Genomic DNA, 19,828 nt, shown 5'->3' on the forward strand with positions numbered 1-19,828 from the left:
AGGTGTATGTACACTGCTGTTCATGTTGAGTTACGATGTGCACTTAGTGGTTACTTCCTGCTACTTTGTTAATTCCTATTTTGTAGTGGATACTTCATTCTATAAATCCCAAAAACATGTTTGGATGGACAAAACAACAGACAGGGATGGTAAGAATCAATCTCGACACACAGAACCAAATCTGGTGTCTGCGCTGACCGGCTACTCCATTAGAGTCCATTAATTTATTTAGCAGTCTGTCATGAGAGACGAGGTAAGAACGAATGTGGCTTTAAATTCCCTGTATAGGTGGATATTTTCGAGAGAGAGGGCAAGGCCTGTTTCCCAGAAAGCATTCTAATAAGGCTTTTTTACTCTAGTGCTACAGGGTGATACACACGTGTCACGCTCCTACCACCCCAGTGGCCAGCTGCTCTCTAACCCCCAACATCCCCCTCCCACATCAACACACACCATTTAGACATCCTCTCAAAATTGTCTCCTTAAAATGTCTCATAAACAAGCGCTTCAATACAGAGAAGATAGCAAAGCAGGAAACAACAGGACATGGTGTATCTTTCCATCCATGAGGTTGTAACCTGCTTCCTCTGCTGTAATCTGGGAGGCAGAATGGGATGTGCGTTGACGCCTGACGGATTAGGGCCCGAACCAACGTCTCTCTCTCTCCCACTCCGCAACAGAAGGACCCAGCTAGCAAATCCCAGGCTTTAACCACAGGGAGGGCTGCACAGTGCAATACAGCTTATGATGTAACCAGGACCCTGACCGTCCGTCACGACAGGCTCTGAGTGCGTGTGGCGGGTAGGGGGATGACAGTGGAGTGTATAGAGGTCATGGAGTTTTCATGGCAGGGTAACTACATCGATATGCGATATACCATGTAGAAAAAGAGGGGCATGGACCAACAAGTCCAACGACGACCTGATATGTGAAGAATAATAGTAGGGTTTTGGAAAGGAAGTATTTCACCTTCAGAGATCAATGATGACACTGGCTAGTGTGACCGGTGAACGTAGTCACTTTATTGGGCGATCACATGGACTGCATGCTTGGTGTAATTCAGTCACCTAATGTATTTCCTAAATCATTCATTCTACAGAGGATTCTCCGTAGTGAGCTGAATTTATTCATACCGTCATATCAATCCAGACAAAGAATGCACACGTATTCTGTACAAATACAAAAGTCATTGAATGCTCTGTAGTACACAGTACAGCCCCCCTCAATGTATAAAATGATTTAGAATAAGTTCCTACCACTGACATCAAAAGGAGCGTCTTTGTTGTTTTGTTTTTTAAATACTCAAAAAGGGACAGCTAATCATGCATTGGAGACACCAATTGTGATATTCTCTGGAGTCAAAATGGCTGCCTAGCCAGGTCGTCAAATATCCAGCACAAAAAAATACCTTACTAATAAATCCTGAGTCTTCACAAATCCCAGCATGTGTGTGGAGTGGACTACAGTACAATAAACCACACAACAACAGGTAACATATTTCAGAAATAATGTTTCATTGGAATCATTCTAGACAGTGAAGTGTCTTACAGTGGACAGTTGATAATTGGGATGCTTCGTAGACATCCAGGGTACAAGAGGAACATTGACTAATATAGCAGGGTGTGGAATTAGTAGAAAGGTTCCTGGGTTTCGGCACAACCTGATTGCATATGAAGTCCATGACAACAGAGCAGAGTGATTGTGATTTAGTAACCGCATTCTATAACAAACATGGAATAACACTCACATAGACATAGTACCAAAACATCATTAATGGGACTGTGATATAGGTTCAGAATGAAAGGTGAATTGGTGGTGGTGGCGTCCCCCTTGGCTTTTTGGTTATTCTTTAAGTAAATGTTAAGGTGTGCAGAAATAAATACTAAATACTCTAACCCATGTCACACAATGCTCAACATCAAAGCTAAAAAAGGACATTCAAACAAAAAAACATATCTTCTACTATATACACACATATAGTAAACAATGCATTGATAAATCCGTCACTTTTATTCCCCTGCAGATGTACATAAAAAATATTTTTTTTTACATTGTACAGAGCGCAGCATGTGGAAACCATAGAGAATGATAGAGGCCTCTACTGGCCAAAAGGCTGTATTAGCATGGGCAGTGCCATTTAGGGCTTCCACCATTTTAATGTAGTCAACTGGGGGGGGACTTCCAACTTCATTGGCTGATCCTCCACTGACGGAGTAATGTCAAAGCAGGTTATCAGGAGGGATCAGTCAATCGTGAAGAGAAAAATTTACGAATTCAAAATGGAGATGGCCTCAATGGCACTGCCCATGCTGTCCCAGATGCTATAATGGCACAGATAAAGATGAGCCCTCTATCTATCTCTATGGTGAAAACGGACTATCCCTCCCTCAGCTCCCGGCGGCGGCCATTTTGGGACTTTGTTCCAGTGGAACACACCTGCCGAGGGAGGATTCAGTGTCACTGCTCCAGAGTCACTACCTCTACCGCCTGGCCGTCCAGTGTGACCGTGTTGTCGATGCGTGTGGCCACGGGCGCCATGGCTACTTGTACGGGCCGGTTCCCCTGGGCTAGGCTGGTAACCACCGTCTGGTACATGCTGACTGGGATCTGCACCAGGCCTGGAGAGAGACAGAGGGGGATACAGGCTTAGACATGTTTAAATAGTCTAAAGTAGCCTTTTCTTCTGTTCTCCATCGACCTAAATGTCTTTTTATTTTATTTATTTCACTTTTATTTAACCAGGTAGGCCAGTTGAGAACATGTTCTCATTTACAACTGCAACCTGGCCAATATGAAGCAAAGCAGTGCGACACAAACACAGAGTTACACATGGAATAAACAAACGTACAGTCAATAACACTATAGAAAAGTCTATATACAGTGTGTGCAAATGTAGTAAGATTAGGGAGGTAAGGCAATAAATAGGCCATAGTGGCAAAATAATTACAATTTAGCAATTAAACACTGGAGTGATAGATGTGCAGAAGATGAATGTGCAAGTAGAGATACTGAGGTGCAAAGGAGCAAAAAATAAACAACAATATGGGAATGAGGTAGTTGGGTGGGCTATTTACAGATGGGCTGTGTACAGTGGGGGAAAAAAGTATTTGATCTCCTGCTGATTTTGTACGTTTGCCCACTTACAAAGAAATGATCAGTCTATAATTTTAATAGTATGTTTATTTGAACAGTGAGAGACAGAATAACAAAAAAATCCAGAAAAACGCATGTCAAAAATGTTAGAAAATGATTTGCATTTAAATGAGGGAAATAAGTATTTGACCCCTCTGCAAAACATGACTTAGTACTTGGTGACAAAACCCTTGTTGGCAATCACAGAGGTCAAACGTTTCTTGTAGTTGGCCACCAGGTTTGCACACATCTCAGGAGGGATTTTGTCCCACTCCTCTTTGCAGATCTTCTCCAAGTCATTAAGGTTTCGAGGCTGATGTTTGGCAACTCGAACCTTCAGCTCCCTCCACAGATTTTCTATGGGATTAAGGTCTGGAGACTGGCTAGGCCACTCCAGGACCTTAATGTGCTTCTTCTTGAGCAACTCCTTTGTTGCCTTGGCCATGTGTTTTGGGTCATTGTCATGCTGGAATACCCATCCACGACCCATTTTCAATGCCCTGGCTGAGGGAAGGTTCTCACCCAAGATTTGACGGTACATGGCCCCGTCCATCGTCCCTTTGATGCGGTGAAGTTGTCCTGTCCCCTTAGCAGAAAAACACCCCCAAAGCATAATGTTTCCACCTCCATGTTTGACGGTGGGGATGGTGTTCTTGGGGTCATAGGCAGCATTCCTCCTCCTCCAAACACGGCGAGTTGAGTTGATGTCAAAGAGCTCCATTTTGGTCTCATCTGACCACAACACTTTCACCCAGTTGTCCTCTGAGTCATTCAGATGTTCATTGGCAAACTTCAGACGGGCATGTATATGTATTCTTGAGCAGGGGGACCTTGCGGGCGCTGCAGGATTTCAGTCCTTCACGGCGTAGTGTGTTACCAATTGTTTTCTTGGTGACTATGGTCCCAGCTGCCTTGAGATCATTGACAAGATCCTCCCGTGTAGTTCTGGGCTGATTCCTCACCGTTCTCATGATCATTGCAAGTCCCCGAGGTGAGATCTTGCATGGAGCCCCAGGCCAAGGGATATTGACAGTTCTTTTGTGTTTCATCCATTTACGAATAATCGCACCAAATGTTGTCACCTTCTCACCAAGCTGCTTGGCGATGGTCTTGTAGCCCAATCCAGCCTTGTGTAGGTCTACAATCTTGTCCCTGACATCCTTGGAGAGCTCTTTGGTCTTGGCTATGGTGGAGAGTTTGGAATCTGATTGATTGATTGCTTCTGTGGACAGGTGTCTTTTATACAGGTAACAAGCTGCAGTTAGGAGCACTCCTTTTAAGAGTGTGCTCCTAATCTCAGCTCGTTACCTGTATAAAAGACACCTGGGAGCCAGAAATCTTTCTGATTGAGAGGGGTTCAAATACTTATTTCCCTCATTAAAATGCAAATCAATTTATAAAATTTCTGGATTTTTTTGTTGTTATTCTGTCTCTCACTGTTCAAATAAACCTACCATTAAAATTATAGACTGATCCTTTCTTTGTCAGTGGGCAAACATACAAAATCAGCGAGGGATCAAATACTTTCCCCCCCCACTGTACAGGTGCAATGATCGATAAGTTGCTCTGACAGCTGATGCTTAAAGTTAGTGAGGGAGATAGAGACTCCAGCTTCAGTGATTTTTGCAATTCGTTCCAGTCATTGGCAGCAGAGAACTGGAAGGAAAGGCGGCCAAAGTAGGAGTTGGCTTTGGGGATGACCAGTGAAATATACCTGCTGGAGCACGTGCTACGGGTGGGTGCTGCTATGGTGACCAGTGAGCTGAGATAAGGCGGAACTTTACCTAGCAAAGACTGGAGCCAGTGGGTTTGGCGAAGAATATGAAGCAATGGCCAGCCAACGAGAGCATACGGGTCGCAGTGGTGGGTAGTATATGGGGCTTTGGTGACAAAACGGATGGCACTGTGATAGACTGCATCCAATTTGCTCAGTAGAGTTTGAGGCTATTTTATAAATGACATCGCCGAAGTTGAGGATCGGTAGGATAGTCAGTTTTACGAGGGTATGTTTGGCAGCATGAGTGAAGGATGCTTTGTTGCGAAATAGGAAGCCGATTCTAGATTTAATTTTGGATTGGAGATGCTTAATATGAGTCTGCAAGGAGAGTTTACAGTCTAACCAGACACCTAGGTATTTGTAGTTGTCCACATATTCTAGGTCAGAACCGTCCAGAGTAGTGATGCTGAATGGGCGGGCAGGTGTGGGCAGCGAGCGGTTGAAGAGCATGCATTTAGTTTCACTTGCATTTAAGAGCTGTTGGAGGCCACGGAAGGAGAGTTGTATGGCATTGAAGCTCGTCTGGAGGTTAGTTAACACAGTGTCCAAAGAGGGGCCAGAAGTATACAGAATGGTGTCGTCTGCATAGAGGTGGATCAGAGAATCACCAGCAGCAAGAGCGACATCATTGATGTATACAGAGAAGAGAGTCGGCCCGAGAATTGAACCCTGTGGCACCCCCATATAGACTGCCAGAAGTCTGGACAACAGGCCCTCCGATTTGACACACTGAACTCTATCAGAGAAGTAGTTGGTGAAGCAGGCGAGGCAATCATTTGAGAAACCAAGGCTGTTGAGTCTGCCGATAAGAATGTGGTGATTGACAGTCGAAAGCCTTGGCCAGGTCGATGAATACAGCAGCACAGTATTGTTTCTTATCGATGGCGGTTATGATGTCGTTTAGGACCTTGAGCGTGGCTGAGGTGCACCCATTACCAGCTCAGAAACGAGATTGCATAGTGGAGAAGGTACGGTGGGATTCGAAGTGGTCGGTGATCTGTTTGTTAACTTGGCTTTCGAAGACTTTAGAAAGGCAGGGTAGGATGGATAAAGGTGTGTAGCAGTTTGGGTCTGGAGTGTCTCCCCCTTTGAAGAGGGGGATGACCGCGGCAGCTTTCCAATCTTTAGGGATCTCAGACGATACGAAAGAGGTTGTTTAATGCAGTACGCTCAACCAGCCTCACAAGCGCAGACCACGTGTAGTAACCATGCCAGCCCAGCACCTCTACAATGTTTAATGTTGTTAATTGTAATTGTTTGTAAATGTATTTTTAGTTATGTGTCCAACCCCAGGAAGACTAGCTGACATCATGGCGTCAGCTAATAGGGATCCTAATAAACATGTATATTCCATATTTTCTTGTCTGATGTTATAAATGTAATTGTGAAGTGAAATATTAATTTCCCAGAATGAGAGCAATCCATTTTGCTATGCTATTCTATATTTTGGCCACACATACAATGCAGTATTGACAAAGGGACTGATGAAATGGACAAATGACAAATGGCCATTTTAGTTCTGCTGTGAAGTGCCTTGGTCCATGAGGGTCTTTAAGGTGGGGTTAGGGCCTGAGAGAGAGCCATGCTCGAGTCAAACCGCTTTAGGCAGCCATTTTAGAGAGGCTACATTGCAGAACAATGGTCCAATTGAGCCGGACTGCCTCTCCTCCCTGCCCAGCTGTGTGTGAGTGTGTGTGTGTGTGAGAGAGACTCTGCCTGGGGATTACTTCTGCAGTCACGTGGGTCTCTGCCCAGCCCCACAAGCTGTCACAGCGTCACAGGCTAGGGGAAGGAGGTCATAGCTGGGTATGGTGGCAGGCGGATGCTCGTGGTCATTCCATATTTCAGTGATACACTGGCATAATGATAACTAATGCGGCCATTTTGAAAATGATGCATAAATGTGATCAACAATATGATAACCCACACCTCTTTACCTTATCCACTAGGCAAAGGATCCAGACCCCTCCTTTAGAAAATGTGATTAGTTTAAACACCACATTTTAGTGTTAAAATGTAACGTGAGAAATTCAATTTAAACAATGTCTGTCTACAGACGCATTAATAAAGTCTCAATTATGTTTAATTTATAAAATCACTAAATGTAATGCCAAGTAAATCCATTTGGTCGACTCGTATGATCAATCTGCGCGTACATGCCTTCTCTAAATGAGGCCCCAGGTCCCCCTCTGTAGTAGTCTAATAAGCCCCCTTGGTCCAGCTACGTGACAGAATCAAGTTGTGTTGATTCAGGTAGTTGACTGGCTGTGATGATTGTATAGTAGCAGGGCTTACAATACAGTGTGTGTGTGTGTGTGTGTGTGTGTGTGTGTGTGTGTGTGTGTGTGTGTGTGGGGGGGGGGGGGGGGGGGGGGGGGGGCAGTCTGGCATAGTAAGTTCACTATGTCTTGACTGATTTCAAGTCAATGCTAATATGGCACAATTTGCTAGCTAGCTGACCAACTGTAACAATGTATTTGAGAGACAAGCGCTCATTGTGCAAATGTAAATATGTTTTCAATAAACAGTTGAGACTAAATATAGTTTACATGTTGTCAATATGCGGCAGGTAGCCTGGCATTCAGAGAGAGAGAGAGAGAGAGAGCGAGCGAGCGAGCGAGAGAGAGCCCGGTGCTTACTGAGTCAAGTACCAGGCCAAGTCGCTCACACTTCACTTACTGTGACATTGAGGGCCATGGTCGATGAGTGTGTGCGAGCGTGTATGTGTGCTAGGGACAAAGCTAGCCAATCAGGCAGCACTTCAAACAGTGGCCCCTCCACTCCTCCATTACGGTGATTAGGTAAAGGTCAACAGGCTCAGGAGAGGAGCAGCACTGGGCCAACAGGTGAAGGGCTGGTTGTTAGCTGAGTGGGGCCTGCTGCTAGCTAACATACTAAGGATGTGTTCCAAATGGCATTCTATTCCCTATACAGTGCACTACTTGTGACCGCTTTGGACAAAAGTAGTCAACTATATAGGGGATAGGGTGCCATTTGGGATGCACACTAACCGCAGAAGCAACAAGGGAGGGAGGTTTAGTGCTGTGGCTTCTACCAACTGGCTAAAATAACCCACTTGTAGAATGATGGGGCACGGAAGGGGCTCCAGCTATCCCACAATGCCTTTTCCTAGCCTCAGGCTCCTCGGTTCTGCTGCCTCCCTCCCTGTCCATTCACTAAACAGAGTGGCCGAGTTTTTGACGGCTCACATAAAGCCACAACAGATGGGTTTTCACTAGATAACACAGCCACAAAGTCAAAATTGTCTTTTTGGTCTTAAATTTAGGGTTAGTAGTGTGGTTAAAGTTAGGTTTAAAATCAGATTTTAAGAAGATCAATTGTAGAAAGGGGTGGGGTTTAGCCATAATTACGACGTTGTGGCTGTGTTAACTAGTGACGACCCAACAGATGGGCGACTTAAAAAGGGTAGCTATTTTGCAAATGACAGTATGATGCATGTCCAAATCGGAACATGTTTTTCGTCGGTCATACCGTCTGTCACTCCTGTGAAACATACCACACCCAATAGGGACAGCTTTAACTTCACTTAGGAGAAAAGCATTAGATTCTCACTGCAATGCAATGCAATGCAGCGACTGTAAAATGATGGGCAGGCACATTGTGGGGGGGAAAGAAGGCTTCCTGATGTCCATTTTCTTTAAATGTAGTTGTAATGCTTGCTAATCAGCTTTGGGTGTTTAAAGACACACCTTTGCTAGTGGCCTTCTTCCTACTGCAGCCTGTGGGCAGTGGTAGAGGAGGGGACAGTGTGAGTCACCATGAGGCCGGTTGCTGTCCGGTCCCAGGGGGCTGACAGCTGGCCCAGTGATAAGACTATAGACTGATAATGGAGTGGATCAAAGCCTCTTTAGCAAGAGCACTTCAGGGAGATGACAACGCCCCCGTGCCTGGGGGGAAGGGTCACCAGCAGGGGCATGGCCCACTGTAGGACAGGGGAGTGACGAGAAGAGACAGGAAACTAGCCCTGAAGGCAGAGAGTATGGAGTTTCTGGAATGATGGTGGTGGAGTGTTATGTGGATAAAAGCTGCTGCTGAGATCATGATGTAACCATCAGCTGATGAGAGCTGGTATCATACGACCTGAAAGAATTGAAATAACTGTAATCAGTATGTATTGGAAATGTGTATCTACAGTATGAACGGTCAGCAGCAGAGTTGTAGAGACATAGTAGGGATTAATAGAATGGTGGACATGCTCACATGGGTCTCTGTTGCATCAACACAGAGTGGCTCACTGGTAGTTCCTGTCCTATTCCCTCACATACTGACCAGACCTGGCATCTCCTGTCCTATTCCCTCACATACTGACCAGACCTGGCATTTCCTGTCCTATTCCCTCACATACTGACCAGACCTGGCAGATCCTGTCCTATTCCCTCACATACTGACCAGACCTGGCAGCTCCTGTCCTATTCCCTCACATACTGACCAGACCTGGCATTTCCTGTCCTATTCCCTCACATACTGACCAGACCTGGCAGCTCCTGTCCTATTCCCTCACATACTGACCAGACCTGGCAGCTCCTGTCCTATTCCCTCACATACTGACCAGACCTGGCATCTCCTGTCCTATTCCCTCACATACTGACCAGACCTGGCAGCTCCTGTCCAATCCCTCACATACTGACCAGACCTGGCAGCTCCTGTCCTATTCCCTCACATACTGACCAGACCTGGCATTTCCTGTCCTATTCCCTCACATACTGACCAGACCTGGCAGATCCTGTCCTATTCCCTCACATACTGACCAGACCTGGCTCTCCTGTCCTATTCCCTCACATACTGACCAGACCTGGCGGCTCCTGTCCTATTCCCTCACATACTGACCAGACCTGGGTTTAAATACATGCCTATTTAACTATTTGAAATACTTATTTTCTTGTTTTGAAATGTATTTGAAAGTAATTAAAATACAGTAAATAGTACTGGAACCCAGGTGTGATACAGACACTACTGTGTAACTGGGAAGACTAGACTCAATGGAGGAAATGCTGTTGGTGGAAAACCACCTTCACTAATGTGTCCCGGTGTTGCTACCACCCAAGAACCATACTCATCAACTGTCCTTTTATATGGACCTCACCTTCTGGGGTAAAAGCAGAAAGTACACAACAAACTCCACAACTAAAGTACAGGACCAAATATCCAGTCATACCAACTCCTTTGTTAAATGCACATTGAAACCTATGGCCTTGTTGAAAACCTCCGGCCTTGTTGAAAACCTCCGGCCTTGTTGAAAACCTCCGGCCTTTTAGTGATTTTCATTTGCCACCCTTCCAGACAATTTGAATGAGTTGAATATGAAAGGAGCTTGACTTGCTCTGAATGTAATGAATGATATAAATCTAGTGTAAACTGAGTATCATTAACATTCAGTTAACATTCAAACAAGGAAACTGGACAGTTGTGGTCACTTAATGAAACACATGGGCAGAGTCAAGTTCAGGCAGGCCTCTGCGCTACAGTAAAATCATTCTCCCCATACAGAGTATCTAGTATGAGCCACACACACACAAACAGCACAGCTGGGGAACCTGGGTTATCCTAGCGAGAGCAGGGGACAGGTTTGTATGTGCTGTGTTACCTGTAGCTGACACCCCTGACAGGTCATCATGATATGGGAGGATTATGTTCAACTGAGTGATTTAATCGTTTTGTATGCATGGTGTATATGAAACAACGCGTGGGTTCAAACGCTAGGGCTGCGTGGGTTCAAACGCTAGGGCTGCGTGGGTTCAAACGCTAGGGCTGCGTGGGTTCAAACGCTAGCGCTGCGTGGGTTCAAACGCTAGCGCTGCGTGGGTTCAAACGCTAGGGCTGCGTGGGTTCAAACGCTAGGGCTGCGTGGGTTCAAACGCTAGGGCTGCGTGGGTTCAAACGCTAGGGCTGCGTGGGTTCAAACGCTAGGGCTGCGTGGGTTCAAACGCTAGGGCTGCGTGGGTTCAAACGCTAGGGCTGCGTGGGTTCAAACGCTAGGGCTGCGTCGGTTCAAACGCTAGGGCTGCGTGGGTTCAAACGCTAGGGCTGCGTGGGTTCAAACGCTAGGGCTGCGTGGGTTAAATGTTAGGGCTGCGTGGGTTCAAACGCTAGGGCTGCGTGGGTTCAAACGCTTGGGCTGCGTGGGTTAAATGTTAGGGCTGTTGTTTGAATTGACATTTACATTGTAGCCATTTAGTAGACACTCTTATCCAGTGCAACTTACTGTTGCATTTATCTTCAGATAGCTAGGTGAGACAACCACATATCACAGTAAGTACATTTTCCATCAATGAAGTAGCTATCAGCAAAGTCAGAGCTAGAAAGGGGGGGTGCCAGTGTTAGTTCACAAAAGGCATTATTATTATTTTATGTTAGGGGTGTTGTAATGTTAGGGGGGGTGTTGTAATGTTAGGGGGGTGTACTGTTAGGGGGGTGTACTGTTAGGGGGGGTGTACTGTTAGGGGGGGTGTACTGTTAGGGGGGGTGTTGTAATGGTATGAGGAGTGTCAGTGGACTATTTGACATTGATTTATACAGGTGAGTCAATTACCTGACAATAGTTGTTGAGAGGTTGTGTGGTACGTACCGCTGCCATCTTGCACTCCAGTCAGTGCTCCTACAGCAGCCGCCGTTTCCCCGGCCAGAACGATTTGACCTCCTCCCTGTAGGGTGGCCTCAGCCAGCGTCGCCACTGCATGGGCCGCCGCCTCACTGCAACACAATCACACACAGCTTAGAGATGGAAAGGAGGTGATGCGTGGCTATTTGTCCACCCTACACATCATTGACAGACTGGTGGACATGGACAATTATAGGGAGAGGGGACAACAACCCAAGCCCCAACCCTGACAGTATGATGGTGCCAGAGGCCCAACATTAGTCTATAGTTGGCTGTATGGTGGTGCCAGAGGTCCAACATTAGTCTATAGTTGGCTGTATGGTGGTGCCAGAGGCCCAACATTAGCCTATAGTTGGCTGTATGGTGGTGCCAGAGGTCCAACATTAGCCTATAGTTGGCTGTATGGTGGTGCCAGACGTCCAACATTAGCCTATAGTTGACTGTATGGTGCTACCAGAGGCCCAACACTCTCACCCAAACACCCACTTCAACTCCCCACATCTGAAGGTGAGTAGGCAGCGCACCATTGCACATATTTGGCTCTGCATTGGGACACTCTTTAAAACAATACACCCATCCTCCCACCACCCCCAAACCGACCCCAGTGCCCCAGGGACTGCTGACAAGGAATGGGGTCATTAGAACACGGGGGGAGATGGGGTCATTAGAACACGGGGGGGAGATGGGGTCATTAGAACACGGGGGGGAGATGGGGTCATTAGAACACGGGGGGGATGGGGTCATTAGAACACGGGGGGGATGGGGTCATTAGAACACGGGGGGGATGGGGTCATTAGAACACGGGGGAGATGGGGTCATTAGAACACGGGGGGAGATGGGGTCATTAGAACACGGGGGGAGATGGGGTCATTAGAACACGGGGGGAGATGGGGTCATTAGAACACGGGGGGAGATGGGGTCATTAGAACACGGGGGGAGATGGGGTCATTAGAACACGGGGGGAGATGGGGTCATTAGAACACGGGGGGAGATGGGGTCATTAGAACACGGGGGGAGATGGGGTCATTAGAACACGGGGGGGAGATGGGGTCATTAGAACACGGGGGGAGATGGGGTCATTAGAACACGGGGGGAGATGGGGTCATTAGAACACGGGGGGAGATGGGGTCATTAGAACACGGGGGGAGATGGGGTCATTAGAACATGGGGGGAGATGGGGTCATTAGAACACGGGGGGAGATGGGGTCATTAGAACACGGGGGAGATGGGGTCATTAGAACACGGGGGGAGATGGGGTCATTAGAACACGGGGGGAGATGGGGTCATTAGAACACGGGGGGAGATGGGGTCATTAGAACACGGGGGGAGATGGGGTCATTAGAACACGGGGGAGATGGGGTCATTAGAACACGGGGGGGGATGGGGTCATTAGAACACGGGGGGAGATGGGGTCATTAGAACACGGGGGGAGATGGGGTCATTAGAACACGGGGGGAGATGGGGTCATTAGAACACGGGGGGAGATGGGGTCATTAGAACACGGGGGGAGATGGGGTCATTAGAACACGGGGGGAGATGGGGTCATTAGAACATGGGGGAGATGGGGTCATTAGAACATGGGGGGAGATGGGGTCATTAGAACATGGGGGGAGATGGGGTCATTAGAACATGGGGGGAGATGGGGTCATTAGAACATGGGGGGAGATGGGGTCATTAGAACATGGGGGGAGATGGGGTCATTAGAACAGGGGGGGAGATGGGGTCATTAGAACATGGGGGGAGATGGGGTCATTAGAACATGGGGGGAGATGGGGTCATTAGAACATGGGGGGAGATGGGGTCATTAGAACATGGGGGGAGATGGGGTCATTAGAACATGGGGGGAGATGGGGTCATTAGAACATGGGGGGAGATGGGGTCATTAGAACATGGGGGGAGATGGGGTCATTAGAACATGGGGGGGTGGGGTCATTATAACATGGGGGGAGATGGGGTCATTAGAACATGGGGGGAGATGGGGTCATTAGAACATGGGGGGTGGGGTCATTATAAAGCATCTTTTCTGTCATGGTCAACTTTGGGAATCTAAAAGACATGAGCTGGCGCACACCCAGAAAAAAGATTGTGTGGAGGTGCTGACTAACGGCGAATAAACTACAAAAATAAAGAGTCAAACACTCCATATATAAACTCCCAGTAATTTATTGGGTAAATCACCTTACTTTGGGAATCTGACACATATTCCTCAACAGGGATACTAACTTCTAGTTCTCCTCTTCCAGCCAAACGACACAGGAAATATAATCAACACCCAAGAGTTTCATCCACAACGATTCATAGAATGACTGTTTACAGCTCACATTTATAGAACAAACTAAAGATCAAACTGACAAGAATTGACATATCCCATTTTCAACCATTCTGTCATAATGAGAACATCCACTAGGGTAAAAAATAAGCTCTTTTTGAGAGAAAAAAAAAAAGCATTTTCCCTCCTCAGTGGGCACTGGGGGTTGGGAAACAGGGACGGAAGGTTCTGGCAAAGTGCAGAGTGCTGCTCACATGAGGTAACCAGGAGGGAAGAGGACTCCTGTAACAAGCCCCAATGGGAACTCCAAGACACTGGAGGAAATGACTCCAAACTACCGTAGTGTCGACGAGTGCACTACCGAGTGCACTACCGAGTGCACTACTGTAGTGCATCTACCGTAGTGTTAACAAGTGCACCGCCAGCATCTTCACACTTAGTACACACAATAGGTTCCAAAAAAGCAAATGACTTTAAACCAGTTTTAGCAGTTTTACTGTTTAGTTCACAAACACCCGTTACCACACTTTTGTGAAAAGCACAATCTCATTGCAGTGGTTTTCAGAGGAATAAATGTAGCGGCTGATTGGTTGGTTAGCAACCTCTTAACACCCCAGAAACCAGGCGAGGCAGTTGAGTACAAAGGTAACGGCTAATTAATTAACTCAAATTAAACACTGAAATGGGAGGAAAAAGCAGCTGACCCCATGTCCCTATGGGACCCTTAGTTTCCTGCTCCAACCGTCCCCTCTTTCTGACATCACAGGTGTTATAGAACTACCTATGCAATTAGAGACTATGGGAATAACACTATTCAGCCTAGTTGCCTGCCCCTCCCTTGTTACGGCTCAGACCCCAGGGTCTTGTGTCAGCACTTGCTGATATGAATACACCTAGATGCACTTTGTTCACGCTGTAAGATGCCCCATTGCCAATGCAAGCACTGTCCTTAAAGGCCCAATGCAGCTGTTTTTATCTCAATATCAAATCATTTCTAGGTAACAATTAAGGACCTTACATGATTGTTTTCAATTAAAACAGGTTTCAACTAAAATAGCTTCTTAATAAAGGACAATTTCTCAAACAAGAACTTTGCTAGGACTGTCAGAGTGGTCTGAGTGGGGAGGGGAAAATGTTATTTCAGCTGTTATTGGCAGATGTTTGGAAGCCTCTTTCTTATTGTTCTATTAACTAATTTACTGCATGGTAAAATTTCATGCGGTCTTTTCAAACAGCTCTAACACTAAAATGGCATTATCATTTTATACAATTTCAAAGTATTATTCCAACCTCAGTGTGGAAATATATAAAACACAGGAAATCACCCATTTGACTGCACTGGGCTGGACCTTTAACCATCAGTGGGGGACATGCTAAACTGACCCAAAATCAGCGTCTATGGGCAACTTCATCCTACTCCATTATAAACAGAGAGGAGAGAGCATCTGGGCGGTGACCATACCTCAATCACACTGCGGCATTCTGGGACAGCAGGATTCTGACTCCACACCCTTGTACCAGCATCCTGCATTAAGCTCACAGAGAGCCCCACCCCCAAGCAGTGCAGCAGGAGATGTGTGCATTGTGCACGTTGTTTACAGAATTAGATTTCTCCCAATCTCAAAATGTTTCTGCAGGTTTCATTCAGTTTGGATGTTTTTAGATTGACACAGTGTGTTAGGTAATGACATTCTGTAACAACATTATACCATGGTTACAGTTTTTATTTGATTTAACATTTAAATATACAGTTTAGTCTCACTGACATCAAATCTATTTCACAAGAGAAACCTGTTAGAGATGACTGTCAGTAGCTCAAAACATACACACTGATGACTGTCAGTAGCTCAAAACATACACACTGATGACTGCGTAGCTCAAAACATACACACTGATGACTGCGTAGCTCAAAACATACACACTGATGACTGTCAGTAGCTCAAAACATACACACTGATGACTGTGTAGCTCAAAACATACACACTGATGACTGTAGCTCAAAACATACACACTGATGACTGGGTGTAACTCTTGGGTAAAACACATGTATTGACAAAGGAAGGCCGCTGTCCTGCAGTCCTCCCCAGTGAGTATCTTTACTCTCAGTATTCTGCTAATGGGTCCACAGGTCATCACTCACCAACTAGCCTTTCAGTAGTCGAACCAATAGCAGTCCGCTGTGGAGCCTGGGGGAATTGGGATGGTTTATAAAAGCGCCAGAGGCACAGCCCGCGGGTCACCTGACCAACAGGGCTCTGCCTCGTCCTATCAGAAGGTCCGTATGAGGTTGTGCATTACGTCATGCAGCCAGGCCCGGTTGGTCACATTTGACTGCACTAGGCCTTTAAGTAAACATGGATGGGTCATCCAATGGCTGTGGTATCTGTGTGTTGTCATTATGATGACTGATCCCCCAGACTAAGTACTCTCAATAGTCACCTACTCCCAGAGTCAGTGCAGATACAGCATATGGCCTGATTGTCCACAATGCTGTTGAGTTGCACATTTTCTTCGCCTGGCTGGACGACCCTGCTTGTCCCTTGACACCAACCCCCCTGAACACGCCCTACCTGTTAAGTGCCATGGTGACGGTGTGCCCTAATGAACACTCCCTAACCGTTAACCTGTTGGGGCTATGGGGCAGTATTAGCACGGCCGGATAAAAAACGTACCCGATTTAAACTGGTTACTACTCTAGCCCAGAAACGAGAATATGCATATAATTAGTAGATTTGGATAGAAAACACTCTAAAGTTTCTAAAACTGTTTGAATGGTGTCTGTGAGTATAACAGAACTCATATGGCAGGCCAAAACCTGAGAAGATTCCATACAGGAAGTGCCCCGTCTGACAATTTGTTCTCCTTCTGTGGCATCTCTATCGAAAATACAGCATCTCTGCTGTAACGTGACATTTTCTAAGGCTTCCATTGGCTCTCAGAAGGCGCCAGAAAGTGTAATGGGGTGTCTGCAGTCTCCGGGCGAAGTACAGGAGCTCTGTTTGTGAGTGGTCAGGCTGGGAACAGTGACACTGAAGATGCGCGTCCACGAGACTACTCCATTTTTTTCTTTCAGCCTTTGAATGAATACAACGTCGCCCGGTTGGAATATTATCGCTATTTTACGAGAAAAATAGCATAAAAATTGATTTTAAACAGCGTTTTACATGCTTCAAAGTACGGTACGGAAATATTTTGAATTTTTTTGTCACAAAATGCGCTCGCGCGTCACCCTTCGGATTCTGACCTGAACGCACGAACAAAACGGAGCTATTTGAATATAACTATGGATTATTTGGAACCAAAACAACATTTGGAGTGCATTTTGACGAAGAACAGCAAAGGTAATCCAATTTTTCTTATAGTAAATCTGAGTTTGGTGAGGGCCAAACTTGGTGGGTGTCAAATTAGCTAGCCGTGATGGCCAGGCTATGTACTCAGAATATTGCAAAATGTGCTTTCGCCGAAAAGCTATTTTAAAATCTGACACCGTGATTGCATAAAGGAGTTCTGCATCTATAATTCTTAAAATAATTGTTATGTATTTTGTGAACGTTATTCATGAGTAATTTAGTAAATTCACCGGAAGTTTTCGGTGGGTATGCTAGTTCTGAACATCATATGCTAATGTAAAAAGCTGGTTTTTGATATAAATATGAACTTGATTGAACAAAACATGCATGTATAACATAATGTCCTAGGAGTGTCATCTGATGAAAATCAAAGGTTAGTGCTGCATTTAGCTGTGGTTTTGGTGACATATATGCTTGCTTTGAAAATGGCTGTGTGATTATTTTTGGCAGAGTACTCTCCTGACATAATCTAATGTTTTGCTTTAGCTGTAAAGCCTTTTTGAAATCGGACAATGTGGTTAGATTAACGAGAGTCTTGTCTTTCAAATGGTGTAAAATAGTCCTATGTTTGAGAACTTTGAATTATGACATTTTGTGGTTTTAAATTTGGCGCTCTGATTTGTCACTGGCTGTTGAATAGTGTTGGACGATTTCGTCTCACGTACCCTAGAGAGGTTAAGTGCCATGGTGACGGTGTGCCCTAATGAACACGCCCTACCCGTTAAGTGCCATGGTGACGGTGGCTCCCTGCTGCATCTCCTGGGAGGCGGCGACAGCGGCCTCGGCGAGGGACGCGACCGCCTGATTGGCCTCGGATGCCTGTGTGGTCTGTATGGTCATCTCCCCACCCTGTAGAGTCGCCCAGTTCTGCTCAACCTGGCCAGTAAGGAGGGATGGAGGGGGAGAGAGGGATGGAGGAAGAAGGAAAGGGAGGGATGGAGGGGGAGAGAGGGATGGAGGAAGAAGGAAAGGGAGGGATGGAGGGGGAGAGAGGGATGGAGGGGGAGAGAGGGATGGAGGGGGAGAGAGGGATGGAGGGGGAGAGAGGGATGGAGGGGAGAGAGGGATGGAGGGGAGAGAGGGATGGAGGGGAGAGAGGGATGGAGGGGGAGAGAGGGATGGAGGGGGAGAGAGGGATGGAGGAAGAAGGAAAGGGAGGGATGGAGGGGGAGAGAGGGATGGAGGAAGAAGGAAAGGGAGGGATGGAGGGGGAGAGAGGGATGGAGGAAGAAGGAAAGGGAGGGATGGAGGGGGAGAGAGGGATGGAGGAAGAAGGAAAGGGAGGGATGGAGGGGGAGAGGGATGGAGGAAGAAGGAAAGGGAGGGATGGAGCGGGAGAGAGGGATGGAGGAAGAAGGAAAGGGAGGGATGGAGGGGGAGAGAGGGATGGAGGGGGAGAGAGGGATGGAGGAAGAAGGAAAGGGAGGGATGGAGGGGGAGAGGGATGGAGGAAGAAGGAGGGATGGAGGAAGGAGGGAGGGATTGAGGGGGGGAAATAGGATAGAAGGAAGAGGGTAAGAGAGAGGGAGAGCAAGTGAGAGGAAGTCGTAAGAGAGATGGAGAGAGTAAGAGAGGGGGAAAGTGACAGAGAGAGGCAGAGTTAGGGTGTTTCTACACTACGACAAACAAAAACGAGTATGATTGTGATCCTTCGACAAACATTTGTCGTAGTCAATTAACATAAAATGTGACGTAGATCTGCCGCTTACAATAAACTGTGGCGACACCTCCATCGGTAACGTGCGACACACCGACATATTCTGGTGAAGAGTAGAGAACTTGGTATTCAGCAATGATATTGAAACAGAGTATGAAGTTGCATTGCAGGGTTACAGAACAGTAAATATGACTTGTTCCTCAACAAGAGATGAAGGCATAGTGATTTATGATAATCCTACAAATACCATATCATGCAAATTACAATAAAAATGTTTTGTTGGCCAACATATTCAGACAACGCATAAAAGCTTTTTGTTGTTGTTGTTGTTGATTAAAATGATTAAAAGCTTTTTTTCCTCCCCAATTTCATGATATCCAATTGGTAGTTAGTCTTGTCCCATCGCTGCAACTCCCCTACGGACCCGGGAGAGGTGAAGGTCGAGAGCCATGCACCGAAACACGACCCCGCCAAGCCGCACTGCTACTTGACACACTGCTCGCTTAACTCGGAAGCCAGCCGCACCAAATGTGTCGGAGGAAACGCCGTACAGTTGGCGACTGAAGTCAGCGTGCATGCGCCCGGCCCGCCACAAGGACTCGCTAGTGCGCTATGGGACAAGGACATCCCGGCCGGCCAAACCCTCCCTTAACCCGGACAACGCTGGGCCAATTGTACGCCGCCTCATGGGTTTCCTGGTCGTGGCCGGCTGCGACACAGCCCGGGTTCGAACCCGGGTCTGTAGGGACGCCTCTAGCACTGCGATGCAGTGTTTTAGACCACTGTGCACTCGGGAGGCCGGAACGCATTAAAGTCTTGAGTAATATAAAATTGTGTTTAAAACCAAAGCCTTGTATTGATCATCTCTTGAAAATGAAATAGGACTATAAACCAACAGGATTATTTATCCTTGCGTGCACATCTATGGCTAGCAGTATCGCCGGATCCCAGAGTGTAAGGTACACCACAACTAACAGTATCGCCGGATCCCAGAGTGTAAAGTACACCACAGTGTAGCATGTTC

The 19,828-nt window shown here is 46.6% G+C and overlaps 1 protein-coding gene across 5 annotated transcripts in view; it reads right to left on the minus strand.

The window, feature by feature from the left end:
• Window positions 1–1,002: 1,002 nt before the first annotated feature.
• nrf1 (nuclear respiratory factor 1) overlaps window positions 1,003–19,828 on the minus strand; it is a 34,864-nt gene continuing 16,038 nt past the window's right edge. For 2 of the 5 annotated variants that reach the window (XM_029741916.1, XM_029741919.1), the window contains 4 exons: window positions 18,857–18,907; window positions 17,866–18,023; window positions 11,460–11,620; window positions 1,003–2,618 (listed from right to left, as the gene is read on the minus strand). In XM_029741916.1, coding sequence (XP_029597776.1) covers window positions 2,458–2,618; window positions 11,460–11,620; window positions 17,866–18,023; window positions 18,857–18,907 — 531 coding nt within the window. In that variant the 3' untranslated portion in view covers window positions 1,003–2,457. The remainder of the gene's footprint in view (window positions 2,619–11,459; window positions 11,621–17,865; window positions 18,024–18,856; window positions 18,908–19,828) is intronic. The other 3 variants (XM_029741917.1, XM_029741920.1, XM_029741918.1) reach the window with 2 other exon arrangements.

Source organism: Salmo trutta, chromosome 40, assembly GCF_901001165.1.
Source record: "Salmo trutta chromosome 40, fSalTru1.1, whole genome shotgun sequence".
NCBI lineage: Eukaryota > Metazoa > Chordata > Actinopteri > Salmoniformes > Salmonidae > Salmo > Salmo trutta.